The sequence below is a fragment of the Phyllobates terribilis genome, unplaced genomic scaffold (genome assembly GCF_046119375.1).
Source record: "Phyllobates terribilis strain yellow unplaced genomic scaffold, ASM4611937v1 Scaffold_3__8_contigs__length_932513732, whole genome shotgun sequence".
NCBI lineage: Eukaryota > Metazoa > Chordata > Amphibia > Anura > Dendrobatidae > Phyllobates > Phyllobates terribilis.
Window position 1 is genome coordinate 530,942,454 of NW_027362763.1, and position 20,960 is coordinate 530,963,413.

Consider the following 20,960-nt stretch of genomic DNA (forward strand, 5'->3'; position numbering starts at 1 on the left):
GGTCACATTGCGACCTTGAGGGTCCTCCAATCTTGGCAAGCAAGTCGCAAAATGTCCAACTGCGTCAATTTTTTTCTGACGTTATTGCAATGTGACCCCATTCACTTGTATTGCAAGCAGCGACACATAGCGAACTTCAGCCAAAGTCGTGGTGTAGCCTCTGCCTTGTTTTTCACAAAATGTGATGATTTCAGTCAGTTCTACCTCATTGCACTTTACTAAACAGCCATTACTTTCCTACACTACATCTGTGGCCAACTTGGTGTGTGCGGGCTGCAGCATGGTGTGTGGTGGCACCTGCTGTCACACATTGGCACTGAGCACTTGACTGAAGAGCAGACATTTCCTGAGGTAAACCCGTCCTGCAGGGACAATACGAGTATGTGAGCACTTTATTCTCGGAAGTGTTACACACTAATTGGAGCCACTTGTCACTGGTGACAGGACACGAGTGATAATGTGACATTGTACTTCGTGTTATTGACTCTCTCCAGCGCCCACCTCTCAGAGCGGGGTTTGTGCCTGAAAAGGCGCCTATACTTTGGCGCTGCCCTCAGCTCCCCTCCCCGCTACTGCACTGCTACCCTGAGGCGAAGGCGCCTGCGCACGGCGGCAGATTTGGCGGGAGGGGGAGTGCCGAGTGCGCTTTTGTCTGGGGGGAATCTTTTTTTTCTGCTCCGTCTTTCATGTGGAGCTGCGCCCTCCTCCCGGCTGCTGCCCGCCCTCTCCCCTCCTCCTATACACCTCCTGAGAAAGTTTCATAGAGCTCCAGCCACTTGCGAGAAGTGCATTCACCTTCTTGCTCAGCCTCCCCTGACCTTGCTGTAAGGATGGCGAGGAGACCGAGGAACAGGTAATAGACGCATGAGGACCGCAGCTGTGGACATGGCCGGACCTGACCTGCAATGTGTGCACTGGCACTGAAAGTTCCTGAGAGAATGGAAACATATAAGGCTGGCAGTGCCCATGGGTGACACTGGCACTGCAGGTGGCATGTAGCAGCTGGGCGGCATAGTGGCATCCCTAGTGTCCATGGCAGGTACCTGCTGGGTGTGATGTGATGACACTTGTACGCAGCACCCCTGCAGGGCAATGTGGTAGTGGCTAGTGCGGCAGGTGCATGGAGATGCCCGGCTCCACATGTCCCACGCGTGGGCGCTTATCAGCTCTGTCCAGCACACGTGGATTCTACAGCATGGATGCTTTTGGTTTCATTGCGGGCTCTTTTCCTGGACCTTATCCCTGAGCTGCCACCTGTTCCCGTGATCGCCCCTGGCAGGCAGGTGGAAGGGGCGGCAGCGGTGCCCCGGGTGATGCCCCAGCAGAGGGTCCCCTGGAGTTCTGCTTAGTGTCCATGTGTGGCAGCAGCAGGGAAATGCCAGTGAGGCTGCTGTGTGCACAGGCTCCGGGCTTGTGTGCAGGGGACACATCCAGCAGGCATATTTAATACTGATCTATGCAGCACAGAGCTGGGAAAGTAAACACACAGCGATCTGCCAGGAGCATCTGTCACATTAATATATGGGATCATGTAGGGAATGCACGGGGCATGCAGCTAGGTCCTAATACTCTGTATACTGGACTGCTGAGCACTATATGGAGCTTCCATCATGCTTTACTGCCTGGTCCTGTGCATTAGCTGCTGTGGTTAAAGGCAATGGTTGTTATCTGCCAGCTACATGTGCGTGCTGGGCATTGATAGAGCGTTGGCATCATTTATGCTGTATAAGAATAAATGTGCACTGTGATAGTGTAGTCCTTTTCCAGTGCCACCAATGGTGGACTGTTATATACCGTTCTAAATGTTATTTCTTGACGTTGCTTTATTGCATGTATACTCCTAATTCTAAAAGCTTGCATTTAATGTATGATAGCTTGTGTTAAGCACCCCCCCACATAGTACATTTGTCTTGTCCTGTTTGTAAAAGCGGCAAAATAGCAGCCCCCACCCATCTGCCCATATATCTTCACCTCTTCGACCATTGCATAACTGAGTTCCTTCCAAAGTTATAAGTTGCTGCTTACCTTACGCTAACCACACAGTGTGATGAAACCGGCCCTTTTTATTAACCCACTCCCCTCACCCATGCTTGGATGTCATGTAGAAACACTGATAAAACAAGTCCAACTGCCTCCAAATATCTGCAGACTCTATCTCCACAAATGTGAGCTCTTCAGAAATGCGATCTATCACGGCAGATGATCATCTTTCGCTCTCATCAGGCAGTTTCATTTAACATCATCTCTTTCCATAGTGATACATCTGGTGTAAAACACCGTCAATCTACTTGCGACGTGAGGGCAACATTTGAAAGAAAGCGTTTCCTCTTTGAGACTTTGCCCGCTGTCCTTACTGAAATCTGTACCAGCATCTTATTCTAGTGCACTTGCAGCCCGACAGTTTTAGGATATTATTTTATTCGCAGTGTCCTTAAGCAGATGCATAGGCAGTGATTGTGAGAACTTCAGCATTTTCCTTTCACTTAAATATACCTGACGGGGAAATCCCTTGGTCACAAATTAGGCTGCATAGTAATTCTAAAACATTAGAAGGTATTTGGTTGGAGAGGGTCTCGAATAGATCATATCTCATGCTAAATAAGAGCCTAGATGAACCTTGGTGTGTCAGATAAGGAATGCATTATTGACTTTTAACTTGATCGCTCAGCAGTACTCTTGTAAAACTGTCTTTGTCTTCTTGTGACCATGAACTGGAGGCGTGTTGGTTTTTATGTACAAAACAGCAGGATGGCTAAGGCTACAAGATTCAGAAAGGCATCTTATGCTATGTAGATGACTATGTTTTCTTTATTACATTTTAGTTAAATGTCAATAAAGAATAAATATCTTATTGCTTAAATATGTATTTGTGTTTAGAAATTTTTTTTTCTCCATTTTTGTTTGGGGCAATTGTAGCAACGTTTTGAAATTGTTTTCTCGGACAGGAGAATAACATGCAAGAAAGTTGTACCTTAAGGAGGTTGTCTTTCCTAACTTATTTTACTCCGAAGGCTTCCTGTACCTAAGAATAAAATGGTCAGCAGTACATGCTGCCTGATACTCCAGCACCAGGTCTCCATTGCTGTCTTAGTTGATACCCCTGCAGAATTGATGTCCCATTAACAGCTCGTGATCACTGCAGCCAATCGATTGACTCAATAATCTAGTGCCATCGACTTTCCTGCTTAGCACAGTGATTGGCTGCAGCGGTCATGTGATATTGATTTGCCTTCAATGCTGCAGCCATATTAACAAAGACTATTGGCAGCAGAGGAGGGTCGACTATTAGTACTGCTCACTTTGCTTTATGTATAGAAAGCTTTCGGAGTAAAAAAAATAAAACAGACAACCCCTCTGACATATATACCGTAGCAGAAGGTCAAAGTAAACCTACTTCCTTTTATTCTAGGTATTTTTTATTTTTTTTTTTTTAGTGAAAGTGAAGACAAAAGTTTGGGCTGCTTCCAGACAAGCATGAATGTTTGAGTATTTTATAAAGCAGATAAAGAGTCTTAGGACCTGCTTGTGTAAATGACACGTAATATCATATTCTTTTACTATCCACAGACATTCAGGTTTATTTTTACTTTATTAATAGAAAGGTTGCCAAATGTGCAATTTGCCACTCATCTGACAGCAGAAGCAGGTCTGAACATGTAGAGCATTGAGCAGTCTGCCAGGACCGTACTCTTGTATCTGTGGATACCAAAAACAGTAGAACCTGTTCAGAGTATCAGTGCAGTAGAATAGCGTGCAAAATCTACTTGACGGATTTCCTTGTCCCTTTCTGTGTTACTGTGATTTTGTAATGTGAGGAGTTTTGACATTTTTTTCTTATGTCATGAATTTTTCTTTCTACAGTATATACAGCTCAGAGGAAGAAGACGATGACATTGAAATGTATGAGCATGATTATGATGGCCTGCTGTCCAAAGGAAAACGGCATTTGGGCAAAACACGGTGGACCCGTGAAGAGGTGCGTATAAACATGAATGGCTGTTGCTAATACTTCTTTTTAACAGTTCTAAATAACTCATTGTTTCTTTCACGATATATCTTGTACACAATTATGTCTTCAGGAATTATAAGCCCATTGAGTCTCACTCTGGCATCCAGGTCCTAGTTTTGTTGTAAAGTGGTTGCTTGGAGAGTGAAAGGGAGTGACCTGTTTCTTCGTGTTAACTGGCAACTAATCAATTATACTGTTAGCTTATTTGATGTAATGATATCTTTAGATAAGGAAAATGTAAAGCATTTTCAATTTCTAGAAACTAAATTTAACTAATGTAGCTTTTGTGCACATTGTTGCCAAGTGATATATTCCTTACGTTTAAATATGAAGTAAAGTAAAAAATATGCACTTAAATTAAAGGGGTTGTCCAGTACTTGCACAACCCCTTTTCATTCCCCATGCTTGGCTCTGTTATAATAAAGCTTATACTCACCTCCTGATGCTGTTCCAGTGTTGTCAGCACTCATCTCTCGCGGCTCACGTGAGGTTGTAATGTCACATGAGCCCTGTGCCCAATCAGCTCCCACTTCACTGTCCCTGCCTTTGAATGTATAAGTAATAAACAGAACCTGAGAGTTGCGGCTGACCACTCATACCCTGTTAAAAACGTACACGTCTGAAGGCGGCACAGGGCTCCTGTGACGTAACAACCTCACGTGAACTGCGGGAGAGCGAGTTCTGACACGGCTGGAACTGTCCCGGTTACTGGGGGGGGGGGGGTATAACCTTTTTTATTTTAACGGGGGGCAAACATGAGAAAGGAGTTGTCCAAATAGTGGACAACCCCTTTTAAGCAATATCTACTTCTTATCATGTAAATAAAATGTGCCGATAACATTGTTCCTGTTATTTACAATTTCTATTACTTCAGGATGAGAAGCTCAAGAAGCTAGTCGAACAGAATGGAACAGAAGACTGGAAAGTTATAGCTAGTTTTCTTCCTGTAAGTCACATTATTTTTCACTTTGGACGTCAGAATTATGGTGTAAAAAGCTTTTAAAAATCAGAAAAGTTCTGGCACAACATGAGGCTGCGCTAAAATTGTGCGACTATTAGCATTCTTACACTATTTTCACCCAACTTAAACAAAGTGGGCAGAGCTGGGACAGGGGCGCGGCAACCCCTGCTCGTCAAATTCATGAATAGTGATGGCGTTCGCTACGCCACAAGTCTTGCTCCAGTCCCTGACTGGAGTAAGATTAGTGGCATGGCGCACACTGAGGTGCAGGCCACTTTTCAGATACTCCTGATTCATTAAGAAGCGTGCGCCTCCTCATCAAGAGCAGCATGAAAACTGATGGTCTTGAGGGATTGGGGCTGATATGGTTTAACAACATCTATAAATTGTAATGTTACTTTCAAAACAAAGTACTTGTAAATTATCAGTCTGACTTTATACTGGTAACTATTGGTTCAATATGTAAAATAAAATTGTGATGTACAATAGGAAAACATTAGATAACTGTCTGTAAAAATATTAGTACTCCTGAATAAGTGAACTTATTTATTTATTGTTTTTTTTTTTCTCCTAAGAACCGGACAGATGTTCAGTGCCAACATAGATGGCAGAAAGTGTTAAATCCTGAACTTATAAAAGGTCCATGGACTAAAGAAGAAGATCAAAGAGTAAGCTTTAGGCTATTTTAATCTTCTGTATTGCAATTGTCAGTCCTTTCCTTTTAATTTGTTTTCATTTGATTTCCAGCTAAAATCTCTATTAGAATAACATTTGAGTTGTATGGAAATCTAGAGCTTTTCATAAGAAATATCTAACTAGTTGACGTCTACGTAAACATACATGCAAGCGATTCAATTTTTATTTATTTATTTGTTTTTTAAAGGTTATTGAACTAGTACAAAAATATGGGCCAAAGCGCTGGTCTGTCATTGCAAAGCACTTGAAAGGAAGAATTGGCAAGCAATGCAGAGAAAGATGGCACAATCATCTCAATCCAGAAGTGAAGAAGACCTCTTGGACAGAAGAAGAGGACAGGATAATATATGATGCTCACAAACGTTTAGGAAATAGATGGGCTGAAATTGCAAAGCTTCTGCCTGGGAGGTATTATAAGATGGAATTTGTAGAGATTTTCAATCTTATTATAGACTTTTGACAGATCAATAAACTTTGAAAATGCTTGCTTTTATCTTACTAAATTTGATAAAGTAGTAGATGTTTTCATGGCTCTTCGAAAAGAGTTCAGACTGACAAAATAATGTTTTCTAAGAGGAGGTGTCGATGTTGCCCATATCAAAAAAAAAACAAAACCACATTACAGCTATATAACTACTGCTAATGGAGGAGCATGTGACTAGACCAGTGCCTCAGCCTTATCGAATACAAAGGCAGCTTTCCCATGTCAGGTGTTTTACAATTGTAATAAACTAATGGACTGGTTTTGTCACACGACGTTCCACAAGTTGCTATTTTATCAGAAATGCTGGTCAGTTTATGAGGAAAGCTGCACTAACAAGAGAAAGTGTCAAACCATGTTGACACTGTCACCAGATTTCAACAAAGTTTTTGATTATTTTTTTTAGACTGTCCTATAATTAAGTTAATATTCCTAATAATTGTCTAGAAGCATTCTTACAATTCTATTTTTTTTCTTTAGAACGGATAATGCAATCAAGAACCACTGGAATTCTACTATGCGACGTAAGGTCGAACAGGAAGGTTATCTGCAGGAATCATCCAAAAGCAATCGCCCTTCTGGAGCCACAAACTTCCCAAAAAGCAACCATTTATTGGGCTTCACCACTCACACCCCACCTTCTTCACACATCTCTCAAAGTAGCCATACTCCAGGGAACTTCTACTACCATATGACTGATCCTCAAAATGTAAGGATTTTTAAGTGAGATTATTTTTCTTCTCATCTTCATTGGTAAACTAAAACTGTGCCTTTTTATAGGCTAATACTGCATGTGGGTATAATGATCCCAATTTTAACTTCATGACAAGGTGATTTTTGCTTTTTATGTGTTGAGCTGTTCCTACCCCTCCTTTCTTCAATGATATAGCCATATGAGGGGTTATTTTTTTGCAAAACAAGTTGTAATTTTGAATGTCACCAATCATTTTACCTCACAGTACACTTCAAAATGGAGAAAAAAATTCCAAGTGCATTGACATGGCGGAAAAAAAATCACAACAATTCTGCCATTATTTTTAGGTTTTTTTATCCTATTTAATTCTTTGATTTCTTTTGGCATGCATTACAAATGACCTGGTATCTTGATTGTTAATGTCAGTAACGATTATGGCAAACTCGTAAAGCATTTTTTTTTTTTTTTTTTTTAATGAAGTGAAAAAAGTTAGAAATGCGCAATTGAGCTGTGGGAGGGCTATTATATAGGTAATAGTAGATATTTTGATCACTTTGTATTGCATTTTTTGGGGAAGGCATGGCAACCAAAAATAGCAATTCTGGCATATCAATTCTTTCTTTATGGCGTTTACCAAATGTAGTAAGTAGATCTTGATAGATCGGACCTTTGCGGAAACGCGAATGCGTTTGGGATTATTTATATTATTATTTTTTTCCCTTTGTGGGGGACATAAACCTGTGATAGAGTAAACATTTGTTCTATGTAAATGCAATACTCCACCATTGCAGTATGTAGATAAAATGGTGATCTCATATGAAGCCCAGCCTTCAGCAGGCCCATTGCTGCATCGGTCGCCGGGAAGAGGGGAGGTGATGCTGTCCATACGTCATAAATCTCTCACAGCGTCATTTTAAGGTTTTAGCAGCAATCCGAGCTCTCCCCAGTTGTTGCTGTTAGTGGCGGATGCTGGCTTTATTGTACAGCCGGCATTCGCTGGATATGGTGTGGGCCCAGCTCCACATCCAGTGTGTGACATAGAAGTACTTCACATTTCAGGAAGGGGTTAAAGGCAAAAATTCTATATTTCTCCAGTTTTCATCATAGTATTTGTAGATTAGAAAGTCTGCACTCCATATACTTTCTCAGTTTTACATTTGAATATATACATGATATATGCTTTAGTTTAGGGGTTTAGTAACACAAGGAAATGCAAATCTAGCTTAGATTAATTGTTAGGTTGACATCACCTTTATCAGAATAATAAAGGCCCTTTAAAGAGTCCTGAGCAGAATCCTACCTGATTTGAATACTTGAAATGATAGTACAAACATTCATGCAAACTTTTCATTTAACATTTGGTCAAGCCTTTATCTTTTGATTCCTTAGGGGAATTATGTAAATTGAATCTATTTTTTTTTGTCCCTCAATTTGCTTATTAGAAACAATATGAGTCTAGAAATGATAAAAGCCCATAGCATTCTGGAAGATGTAATAAAATATTTGTACAAACTAATGTGAAATTGTTGTATTTTTGTATATTTGCAGGCGCCTTATCCTGTTGCATTGCATGTTAATATAGTCAACGTCCCTCAGCCAGCCACAGCAGTTGTTCAGGTATGTATTTGTGATGTGTTTGTTTTTTGTTTTTTTTTCAGTTGAAGTGGAATTTAATAATTTCATATTTTATAAATGTACACATGCATAATTAAAATATTTCACTTAATCTATATACATGTTCAAATAGTGTCAAGAAAGTAAACCTTGGAATATTTATGTTTCATTTCTGTTTAGGACCTCCTTACAAGAGTTAATTTATAGTGTAGAGAAAGTATGGAAAAGAGGAAGCAATGACTTGGCAAGAAAGGGAAATCAGTATTACAATTGTCAGATCTGGATAAAATGTTTTGTTAGAGTAGTCATTATGTTTGAATACCTACTATAGTTTAGGTGGTAGACAGTTGAACCAGTATAAGGTGTTTCTGACCTGTATCCTTTATTAAAGATGACGCAAATTGATTCGCAGAACCCAGTCTAGAGGCCTCGTCATTAATCTATGGTTTTTGGACGGAATTGCTGTGAACTGCCAAGGTACACTGCACTTCTTTTGATTAGCCAACCTAACGCGTCGTCACTTGTGTCGCTCCGCAACAATGACGTTGAGGCGGGCTAGCTAATTAAAAGAGGAGTCAGGGACGCCATCAAGTAAGGGGCTGTTCACATGACTTCCAAAAGATGGCCACAGGTTACTGACATAGCTACTGGACTGGGTCTTGTGAATTTATTCGCAGGGCCATCTCTTCTCTTGATTGTAAATGAATTGTCTTCTTATAGAGACACTATAATGATGAAGATCCAGAAAAAGAAAAGAGGATAAAAGAATTAGAATTATTACTCATGTCAACAGAGAATGAACTAAAGGGACATCATGCATTACCGGTAAGACACATGTGATTTAATAGCCTAATAGTAAACTTTCATTTAACACAACTTTTAGTAAAATACCAATTTTTTTTTCCTCCCTTGGAAGTGCAAAGTGTACTTTTACCACTAACAGTTTTAACTAAATATCTAGTGAAATTTACATGTCCGTGGTTTACACATTGACTAAGGAGTAAAGATGCACGGAGTTCAATTTTGTATAGCATTATTCTAGTTTGGATGCTGTTAGTCTTCAAACGGTTTATATACCTATTTGACTTTGCCACTTCAATATAGTTGCAATATGAAATAGTAATTGCAAGATGACACAACATATAGCAACATTTTAGGCACAGCACTGCATTGATGAAAGGAAACATCTTGACAACTGTTTCAGAAGTGTAAGCTCTTTGTATGATGCAAGAGCTTTTATCGGGACTCTAGCTGTGTGTGAGACACCTTGAGCAATTTCATTGTAAGTTCCTTCTTTTTACTATATTTTTCAATTTTCACTGTCTTTGCAAAATAGAATCATGCAGAAGAATATCCTGTATGGCACAGTACAACAATTGCTGATAACTCTAGGCCTCATGGCGACAGTGCTCCTGTGTCCTGTCTTGGTGAGCCACATAACTGTACTCCTTCTCCCCCCATGGACCATGGATGTCTTCCAGAAGAAAGTGCTTCCCCTGCCAGATGCTTTGGTGTTAATTTATTAATACAGATGAAAAACTTGCCTGAATACTCGGAAACGCTTCAGCTTATTGATTCTGTAAGTAGTACATGGGACTTTGACTATATAGTGTGATATAAGTGTCTACACTGATTAAATATTAAGAGTAAAGCATTGTCTCATTATAAACCTAGTGATCTTTACTGTTTCTGTCCCAAAATGTTGGTTTATTTATTGCCATTTTAAATTTATAAGTTCATTTTAGACCGTGATAATCAAATGCAGTTTTCTATAAATTTACTTCTACAATGTAATTAATACATGATTTTAGTCATAAGATGAGGGTGCATAGCACTGTAGAAATAACTAGAGAACGTGTTGAGTTATTTATAATGGGTATGATTGTAAATTGTCTTGTTTCTTATATGGCAGAAATTACTTGTGTATACCGTTATGTTTAACTGCATAAAAAGCTTGTCTGTCTTTTTCAAGCTTAACAAGTCTGCATGTGCTTCTTTGGTTTAGAACAGTATTTAGCATTACATTCTGTGGTGCTGCCAACAGTGCTTTTTTTTCCTGTTACATAGAGGTATTGAAAACATAAATATTCTGAGAATATGAATATGGTAGTCCTTATACTACAAAAAAAGTCATCTGTATTGAGAAACTACCTCGTTACAAATTAGGAAGTTGTAATAAATAGAACTGGTGCTTGAAATGTTTTGGGACTACTGTTTGAGGTGGCACAATACATAATGTTAAACGTTTCGTGCCTCCTACATTATTTTCAGGATTCTTCATCATGGGGTGAAGTCAACAGTTTTGAAACCAATGAGCAAGGAGGTTCCTCACCCAGCAAATCTCCCTCAACTCGAGACTCAGAGCCTACAGAGGGCATGGGCCTGTGCAGCCCAAGATATGCACCTGATACAAACAAAAGTATGTTGTATCGGTGTTCGTTCTTATCTCCCAATTCCCTAAATTCATTAAAAAGTACCTCATCGCCGCTGATCATCTTGTGCAAAAAGAAAGGGCGTCTGACTTGCTTAGCCAGTGGAGACAGCAGTCCCTTAAACCTGTCTGACATCGTCAGTTCTACATCAAGGCAGTCCCCTATCAAAAGTCTGTCCTTCTCTCCCTCTCAGGTAGAATAAAACTTATGCAAAGTTCTCACTAATTTTAAAGAGTCACCAAAGAATTAACAAAATAGAAACTAATTGTTTGGAAACAATGACTAATTCCTATCACACTCATTGATTTCACATCATGGTCTAAATATTACCAGTATCTCTCATACTGGTATTTAGTTTTGCACTGGGAAGGGGTGTAATGGTGTTGGTGTTTTTAGTCTTTGCTTCTGCCTTTCATTTGTTTGGTGATGGTATGTAATAACATGTCTGTTAACAACTGCTTGTTTTCTTCATTTAACACTGTAACCCTCTTAATTGTTTGTGTAAAAATATATAGAATTTTTCAATATTTTTTTTTTTATATAGCTAATGTCATAGATTAACCAGTTTGTTTTTTTATTTCCAGTTTTTAAACACCACAGCACATGACAGTATGGACATGGAGCACCCGAGCCTAACATCTACTCCACTTTGTGCCTCTCATAAAACTACTATAGTAACACCTATTCACCGCGACCACACACCACGACTTCAAAAAGAAAATACCATGTATGTTTTTTTTGTTGTTAGCTCCCCTGATTTATCTATACTATACCCTTTTAATATATTGTATCGCCTGTAGTCTTTAATTCGGAAGCATGCTAAAATTATTAAATAAAAATATAATTTCAAGAGAGAAACTAAAACAAATATATATATTGTCTGTATCCTCTGATGTCTTTATAGGTATTTTTTTATGAGAGTTTTCCCAGATATATATTTAGCATTGTGGTATGTGTTTGTTTGTTTAGACCTTATATTGTTTTGGTTAATTTTTTTTTTTCTATTATTATTTAGTCTTAGAACTCCAGCCATAAAAAGGTCAATTTTGGACAGCTCTCCAAGAACTCCTACACCATTTAAAAATGCGTTAGCAGCGCAAGAATTCAAATACGGACCACTTAAACTTTCAGTAAGTTGATATGTAAATTGTGGCTAATTTTATGAAATAGGCAGAAGGGGAATAATTTTCATTGACATCAATCATTGTTTGGCATAATTGTGTTGATTTATCAAATCCACTGCCAATTTTCCAGACTCCTCTAGCATTTCATGTATTGGGAGCCCTGTGAAGCTTATATACAAACTCTTTGTTACAATTCTGTATAGTATTAGTAAATCTACACCTATGTGTTTTACCATTCATTATTTTTACCTTGTATTTTTAGCATCACACCCCTTCACACCTTGCAGAAGACCTACAGGAAGTAATTAAGCAGGAGGCTGAGGAGTCTGGCATTGTCCCTGATCTTCAAGAAATAGAGGAACCAATGTTAAAGAAAATTAAGCAAGAGGTAAAAAGAAAAAAATAAGAATTCTATATAGAACAGTGATATCTTGTGCTACAAATAAAACACATAGGCCCTGATTCATCAAAGTGCTTAGTGCAGAAATTTGGCCTAAAGCACTTTGAAAAGGAGAGGTTTCTCAAGCATTTTGCAACTTTTGGCATTTTCACGACAGTTTCGGCCATGGCCGCCAAAATGGACAGAGCTAGGACTGAGTGTGGCAACACATGTTCGCCTAATTCCTGTCAAATTGTGGCATACCTGACAGCACAAATCTTACTCCAGTTCCTGATTAGAGAAAATGTGGATGAGGCACATGCCACTGTTATGATGCGACTGATTCATTAAGGGGTGTGCACCTCTTTGTGAATCTAGCGCCTCTGACTCCGCCTCGCCCCCTCATCAAGACCGGTGTGAACAACACCAGTCTTGATGAATTGGTACCATATTGCCATGCTATGTAAAGTGGCGTTTAGTTAAAAACATTTAAACAGGATTCATTGTTCTGTGTTTTTTTTCTATTGTGGTTTTTTTTAGCCCTTTTTTTTCTGTGAGCAAAACCAGTACCTGCATGTTTTATTATGTAGGAAATGTCAAAGGTTTTGGTTAACAGCTTCATATCTAATGTGTAAGGCCTTCATGTTACTATATATATTAAAGTACCTCATTATGTGCCAGTAGTACTACCACTACATGCAGCTTTTGTTACTGCATGAAAATGTTGTTAGAACTGCTTCTGCGATCAACTGCATCCAAACTTTAATCAATCCATATTTTCTCCATTAGGGCTCGCTCTCACTGGCAAGTAGCATCCGATGATTCTCTCAATTGGATGCTGTATGCAAATTACCCTCTGCTCAAACTCTGCTGGGAGCATGAGCCGAGTGTCATTTTACTGTGCTCCGATTCTCTTGCATGCGAGAATCGCAGCATAGGTGCGGAGGAGATGGAGAAAGTAATTTCTTCATTGCTGTCGTCTGCGGTAATTGGACTGCACTTGGATGAAATCCGAGTGCAGTCTGATGTTTTACACACACACACCCATAGACTGGTATGGGTGAGTGTGATCCGATTCTTGGATGCACTAATCCTAATCGGCATGAGAAAATAATCGCAGACCTGCTCTGCCCCATAGAGTAACATTGGGCCGAGTACTATCCAATAAAACATTGGATAGCATTTGACTGTGTGGTACAGCAGTGTGAGCGAGTCCTTAACCCCTTAATAACATCTGACGTACTAATACGCGTCTGTGCCCTGGGACTTAAGAGCCAGACCCGTATTAGTACGTCATCGCGATCGCGCGCGCACACAGGCTGTGCGGGCGCGATCGCCGCCGGGTGTCAGCTGATTGTCACAGCTGACACCCGATACTATGTGCAGGGAGCGGTCCTGCACCGCTCCCAGCACATTAACCCCCGCGATGCCGCGATCGAAGTCGATCGCGGCATTGCGGGGGCAAGGGGAGGTGATCGGCGATACTCACCTCCTCTTCCGGCTTCCAGCGCAGTCTGCAAAGGCTTCCCAGGTGTTGCCATGACGACCCGATGTCGTCATGACAACATCCGGGTCACCAGAGAGCAGGAAGATTGCTTGGACATGCGCAGTGCATCTCCAAGCAATCTTCACACTGTGCACTTCTGACAGCCTTCATGGCATAGGGATGGTGCTCCATTCCTGTGCCATGCAGGCGATCAGAAAAAAAAAAGTGAAAGTCCCAGAGTGGGACAAAGTAATAAAGTGTATAAACTGTGTGAAAGTGGAAAAAAAAAAAAAAAAAAAATGTGCAAAAATATTATAAAAAAATAAAAAAAATAATACACCAAAAATAAAAATATAATGTACCCATCAATAAATATTATTATAAAAAAAATAAAAAAAAAACAATAAAAGTACACATATTTGGTATCGCCGTGTCCGGAACAACCTGACCTATAAAACTGTCCCACTAGTTAACCCCTTCAGTGAACACAGTAAAAAAAAAAAAAAAAACGAAGCAAAAAACAATGCTTTATCACCATACCGCCAAACAAAAAGTGGAATAACAAGCGATCAAAAAGACGCATATAAATAAAAATCATACCGCTGAAAACGTCATCTCGTCCCGCAAAAAACAAGCCGCCATACAGCTCCATCAGCCGAAAAATAAAAAAGTTATAGCTCTCAGAATAAAGCGATACTAAAAAATATTTTTTTCTATAAAATAGCTTTTATGGTGTATAAGCGCCAAAACATAGAAAAATGATACAAATGTGGTACCGCTGTAAACGTACTGACCCGAAGAATAAAGCTACCTCATCAATTTTACCACACGCGGAACAGAATAAAAAAAAAAAAAAAATTCCTGAATTGTTGGTTTTTGTTTATTCTGCCTCCCAAAAATCGGAATAGAAAGCGATCAAAAAATGTCACGTGCCTGAAAATGGCACCAATAACAACGTCAAGTCATCCCGCAAAAAACGACCCGTCACATGACTGTCTGCCAAAATCTGGAAAAATTATAGCTCTCAAAATATGGCGATGCAAAAACTAGATTTTACAAAAAATGCGTCTTAGTGTGTGACAGCTGTCAGTCATAAAAACCCCATATGATTCTGGCATTGCTGTAATCACACCGACCCGAAGAATAAAGTCGTCTAATCACTTATACCGCACAAGGAACGGCGTCAAAAATAAACTCTTGGGTTAGGATTGGGCTAGGGTTAGGGCTGGGTTTGGGGCTAGGGTTGTGCTGGGGCTAGGGTTGTGCTGGGGCTAGGGTTGTGCTGGGGCTAGGGTTGTGCTGGGGCTAGGGTTGTGCTGGGGCTAGGGTTGTGCTGGGGCTAGGGTTGTGCTGGGGCTAGGGTTGTGCTGGGGCTAGGGTTGTGCTAGGGCTAGGGCTGGGGTTGGGATTTTTTTCAAAAGTAAGAAAAAAAGATGACGATATGGCGACTAGTGTTGAGAGCAAGTGCTCGCTACTTGAGTTTGCATCGGGTGCTCTGGTATGCATTGAGTATCGTGGGTATTTGAGTGACATGCTCGAGTCTCTGCCCCATATGCTTCGCGGCCAAAAAACTTTACGGGGATTGCCTGCCATGCACGAGCGATCCCCGCATGTTTTTTTTTGGGTGTCTAATAACCGTGAAACATGCGGAGCAGGGACTCGAGCATGTCACTCGAGCACACGCTGTACATGGTGCATACCTGAGTACCCGATGCAAACTCAAGTAGCGAGCACTTGCGCTCAAGAATAATGACAACTTATTCAATATGATGACCTAATGTAAACAAATTCTGTGCCGTACCTCTGGGTTCAAAATGTTCACTATACACCTTAATAAAATCCTTGAGGGGTATAGTTTCCAAAATGGGGACACTTGTGGGGGAGCTCCACTGTTTAGGCACATCACGGGCTCTCCAAACGCGACATGGTGTCCGCTAACAAATTGAATGGAAAATCGGCTCATATTGTTAGCGGACGCCATGTTGCGTTTGGAGAGCCCCTGTGTGCCCAAACATTGGAGCTCCCCCACAAGTGACCCCATTTTGGAAACTAGACCCCCCAAGGCACCTATCTAGATGCATAGTGAGCACTTGGAATCCCCAGGTGCATCACAAATTGATTCGTAAAAATGAAAAAGTGAAAAAAAAAACCACTTTTTCATTTTTATGAATCAATTTGTGAAGCACCTGGGGTTCCAAGTGCTCACTATGAATCTAGATAGGTGCCTTGGGGGGTCTAGTTTCCAAAATGGGGTCACTTGTGGGGGAGCTCCAATGTTTGGGCACGCAGGGACTCTCTAAATGCAACATGGTATCCGCTAACAAATTGAATGGAAAATAGGCTCAAATTGTTAGCGGACACCACATTGCGTTTGGAGAGCCCCTCTGTGCCCAAACTTTGGAGCTCCCCCACAAGTGACCCCATTTTGGAAACTAGACCCCCCAAGGCACCTTTCTAGATGCATAGTGAGCACTTGGAACCCCCAGGTGCTTAACAAATTGATTCGTAAAAATGAAAAAGTGAAAAAAAAAAACACTTTTTCATTTTTATGAATCAATTTGTGAAGCACCTGGGGTTCCAAGTGCTCACTATGAATCTAGATAGGTGCCTTGGGGGGTCTAGTTTCCAAAATGGGGTCACTTGTGGGGGAGCTCCAATGTTTGGGCACACAGGGACTCTCCAAATGCAACATGATATCTGCTAACAAATTGTCGGCTCAAATTGTTAGCGGATACCATGTTGCATTTAGAGAGTCCCTGTGTGCCCAAACATTGGAGCTCCCCCACAAGTGACCCACTTGGAACCCCTAGGTGCTTCACAAATTGATTCGTAAAAATGAAAAAGTGTTTTTTTTTTTCACTTTTTCATTATTACGAATCAATTTGTGAAGCACCTGGGGGTTGCAACTGCTCACTATGCATCTAGATAGGTGCCTTGGGGGGTCTAGTTTCCAAAATGGGGTCACTTGTGGGGGAGCTCCAATGTTTGGGCACACAGGGGCTCTCTAAATGCAACATGGTGTCCGCTAATTATTCAAGCAAATTTTACAATCAAAAAGTCAAATGGTGCTCCTTCCCTTCCGAGCCCTACAGTGAGCCCAAACAGTGTTTTTTCCCCAAATATTGGGTATCTGCGTGCCCAGGGGAAATTGCACAACAAATTTTGAGGTCCATTTTTTCTTGTTACCCCTGTGAAAATAAAAAAAATTGGGTCTAAAGTAACATTTTTGTGAAAAAAGTTAAATGTTCATTTTTTTCTTCCACATTCAAAAAATTCCTATGAAGCACCTGAAGGGTTAATAAAGTTCTTGAATGTGGTTTTGAGCACCTTGAGGGGTGCAGTTTTTAGAATGGTGTCACTTTTGGGTATTTTCTGTCATAAAGACCCCTCAAAGTGACTTCAAATGTGATGTGGTCCCTAAAAAAATGGTTTTGTAAATTTTGTTGGAAAAATGAGAAATCGCTGGTCAACTTTTAACCCTTATAGCTCCCTAACAAAAAAAAATTTTGGTTCCAAAATTGTGCTGATGTAAAGTAGACATGTGGGAAATGTTATTTATTAACTCTTTTGTGTGACATATCGCTCTGATTTCAGGGCTTAAAAATTCAAATTTTGAAAATTTCAAAATTTTCGCCAAATTTCCGTTTTTTTCACAAATAAACGCAAGTGATATCGAAGAAATTTTTCCACAATCATGAAGTACAATATGTCACGAAAAAACAATCTCAGAATCAGGGGGATCCGTTGAAGCGTTCCAGAGTAATTACCTCATAAAGTGACAGTGGTCAGAATTGTAAAAATTGGCCCGGTCATTAACGTGCAAACCACCCGCGGGGCTTAAGGGGTTAAAGTCTATCTCAGACCATCATTTTATTTCCCTATTGCAAGCAAAGTAACGGCTGGCAGCTACCTAATTTGTAAACCTAGATTTAAAATGACACTACAATGGGTATTAAATAACATAAGGGGGAAAACATTATAAAATATATGACTATTAGTTGTACAATATTTTTTGGATTGAATCATTTTTAACCCTCTCATTTAAGACATCTATAATTCCAAAATAAACATTTTACAAAGAAGGGTATGAATAATTATCTTTATAGCAATTTCAATGTTTACAATTATAAGTGTAAATTTCTTTTTTTTTTTCTCTTGAGGTGGAGTCACCATCACCGAATCATAAAGTGAGCCATTTCTTCACAAGTCTGTGGGAACAAGAGAACTTGACAGCTCAGTTGTTCACACAACAACATATTTTGGAAGATACTCCTGTAAGTACAATACTAGAAAATATATAGAAAATCTCAATCTATGCCATACCAGCAGACACTGACTACATTATGTATTAATAAATAAAGATATATATTTTTAAATAATATGCTGTTTTGTAAAACACTTATATCTTTAGATAATAAAATCTGTAATACTTGCTGCTTTTTTAAAAAGTCTACTTTAGGGAAAAAGAATAATAATAATCAGTTACCATGTATTTATCTGTTTCTAGAGATATTTGTCCAGGAACTATATTTATTTGCTGAAGTGTCCCTTAAAATGTATGATACTGAAATTTCCTATTCACCTCCATGATTTTGCAGTGGAAACTTCATTAGCCAAATGATAACCCCCTTATTGAACAGTCAAGATGAGTTAGTGTCTTTTTGTATTTTCAGAATCTTCTTACCAGTTCTTTGTTAATGAAACCTATGTCTGATAAAGAGGACCACAGAATGAAATCTATTACAGTACCCAGGAACAGATCGCTGGCAAGCCCATTACAGGTACGTGATTATTCTCATCTTCAGTTAGTCATTCAGTTACCCAGCACTGACTGCATCATGACTGCCATGATATGCTCTTCATGTCTTTCTTAAATGCGAATCTATGAGCAGTTTTTCATTTTGTGCAAAGCTCAGAGCGGTTAACCCAAAAATGTATAAAGAAAACATTATTCTGCAGAAAAGAGAGCAAATTAACAAATTTTACATATGACATATTGATTGGTATAGTAATAAACTGTCAGATCTAATTTTTCTGTAAATATGTTTGTTAAAAATATGAGGATATATACACTTTATTAGCTGTCACCTAACAAAATGTGTGAAACATGGTTAAACAGATTCAATTAATGCCCATATGAAATTTCTATAATAGTCAGAAATTGCATATACACAAGAACCTTATACTATTAGGAGAATTGTAGTTTCATTTATTTTGCAAAGAAAATGATTGTATTTACTGACAATTAGACTGACCAATAGATTCATATTTGTGAAAAAGAATAAATGTCATTTCATTCTTGTGCTAAAATGTGTATTTTCTCTCAACAGCAGTTCAGCAGTGCATGGGATTCAATATCTTGTGGAAAAATAGAGGAACAGAAGATGTATTCAGAAATGTATCACAAATGTATGAAAAATGTATCTACACTTGTCATGTGATGACAGTGGGGTCAGAAGAAGCATTATCATAGAAACACTTCATAAAATTTGGGATTTTGTTGTAAAATTCCTCTATGTGAAGCTTTGGGAATGTTCTTAATTGGGAGATTTTTGTTGTGGTACAACAGTTGGGAGAAGCACCAAGTGCATTTTGTTCTTGTCACGGAGCTCATAGTTGGAGGTTCATCTTTTCAGCAAATAATGCTGGCGGCTGCATATTTCCATATACAAAAAGTGACATTCTACCTATATCGTTTAGGTGAGGCGCTGATATTTAGTGTATTTTACACAACATTTGAATATGTTTAGAAGAACAAACTTACAATACCAGTATTGTTGTTTATAGAAGAAATATGGCATGTATCCTAAACAGGAATGCTACCAGTTTCTGTCTAATTGCCTACTGATACAAAGAGAAGCAAGCATTACTACAATTGTCAAATATTTATCACACATCAAAAACTTATAAAAGGGAGTCAATGTTTTTACTGTTCTTAACTGTACATAACTTTTTCTACAGTTTGTAAAAATATTTGTGTGTCTACTCTGGTTTGTTTTTTATACATCTTTTTAGCTTGCTTTAAATGGCTACTGACTGGAACTTTTTTTAATAAAGCAAATTATATTTTTATTCACTAATTTAATTTTTTTTTATAAATTGCCAATATTCTTTTTGGTGTTATTATATATTATTGTTACCCCTTGCCCTGCTGCTATGACTGTAGCATGTAGACATGCCAGCAATGTGATTACATAATTGGGATATGTATAAAATGATAAAGACTGCTGTGCTGATGTCTGCTTTATTATGCACTAGCATTTCATTAAAAATGTATGTCTTAAAAAACATTCTGTAAATTTACTAAGAAAAAAAGAAAGGCGAAATACTGGGAGATTGTTATAAAATTGCACCTTCATTTATTTGGGAGAAGACTGCATTTTATGTGTTGTGTTTTTGTAATTATTATAATTTGTCTGGTTTTTTTTTTAAGAATTATATCATATAGACTTGGTTTTCTACCCAAGGAGGTATTTCTATTATTTTGTACAGTTACTGCCCTTTATTTGGACTTCTTGAGGAGAACACTGTATTGTTGGGTTTTGTTGTTTGTGACCTTTGAATTTGCTGCCTTAAAGGATATTGTGCAGCATAACTGCACTTATTTTGTACTGCCTTTGTAAAAAAAATAAACAAGAGTGTTTTGTAACATGTTGCATTCCCGTGCTTTGATGTGTTTAGAGTTTATCCTAGAAACATGTTGTTTTTTATTTTGTTTAACATATGGGATAGTTGTTTTCTTTAGCTCTGTCCAATGCATACAAATCATGGCTTCAATGTAATATTTGAACTAAATGAAGAAATCTCAATATTAAGAGAAAAGTGAGATACTGAACTCTAGAACTCAAACCCAGAACTATGCCAAAGTAGGACATGCCAAAATAGGACATGCCAAAGGAACAAAGTACAGATTAGTAGATCTTTTAAAATTAGAATTTGCCAGTTTTGCCAAATTTTCTCCAAGGGGTGCAAAAGGAAGAAGCCCTAGCTTTTTCACAAAAATGTATCCTTATTTAGGGATTATTAAGAGCATTTGTCTTTGCTATATATATATATATATATATATATATATATATATATATAT

At 38.8% G+C, this 20,960-nt stretch overlaps 1 protein-coding gene across 2 annotated transcripts; it reads left to right on the forward strand.

Annotated features, from left to right (window-relative positions):
- Positions 1-643: 643 nt before the first annotated feature.
- MYB (MYB proto-oncogene, transcription factor) lies at positions 644-20,525 on the forward strand. Of its 2 annotated transcripts, XM_073671285.1 has the most exons (16): positions 644-853; positions 3,862-3,976; positions 4,884-4,955; positions 5,546-5,638; positions 5,854-6,074; positions 6,628-6,856; positions 8,390-8,458; positions 9,176-9,280; positions 9,792-10,034; positions 10,727-11,080; positions 11,472-11,614; positions 11,903-12,017; positions 12,274-12,399; positions 18,037-18,150; positions 18,550-18,657; positions 19,207-20,525. In XM_073671285.1, exons 1-16 carry the CDS (start codon positions 831-833, stop codon positions 19,315-19,317), a joined length of 2,241 nt encoding a protein of 746 aa, XP_073527386.1. In that variant the 5' UTR covers positions 644-830; the 3' UTR covers positions 19,318-20,525. The 2 variants fall into 2 exon arrangements, with proteins under 2 accessions (XP_073527386.1, XP_073527387.1); XM_073671286.1 differs by lacking the exon at positions 10,727-11,080 and having other exon boundaries at positions 662-853.
- Positions 20,526-20,960: the final 435 nt, after the last annotated feature.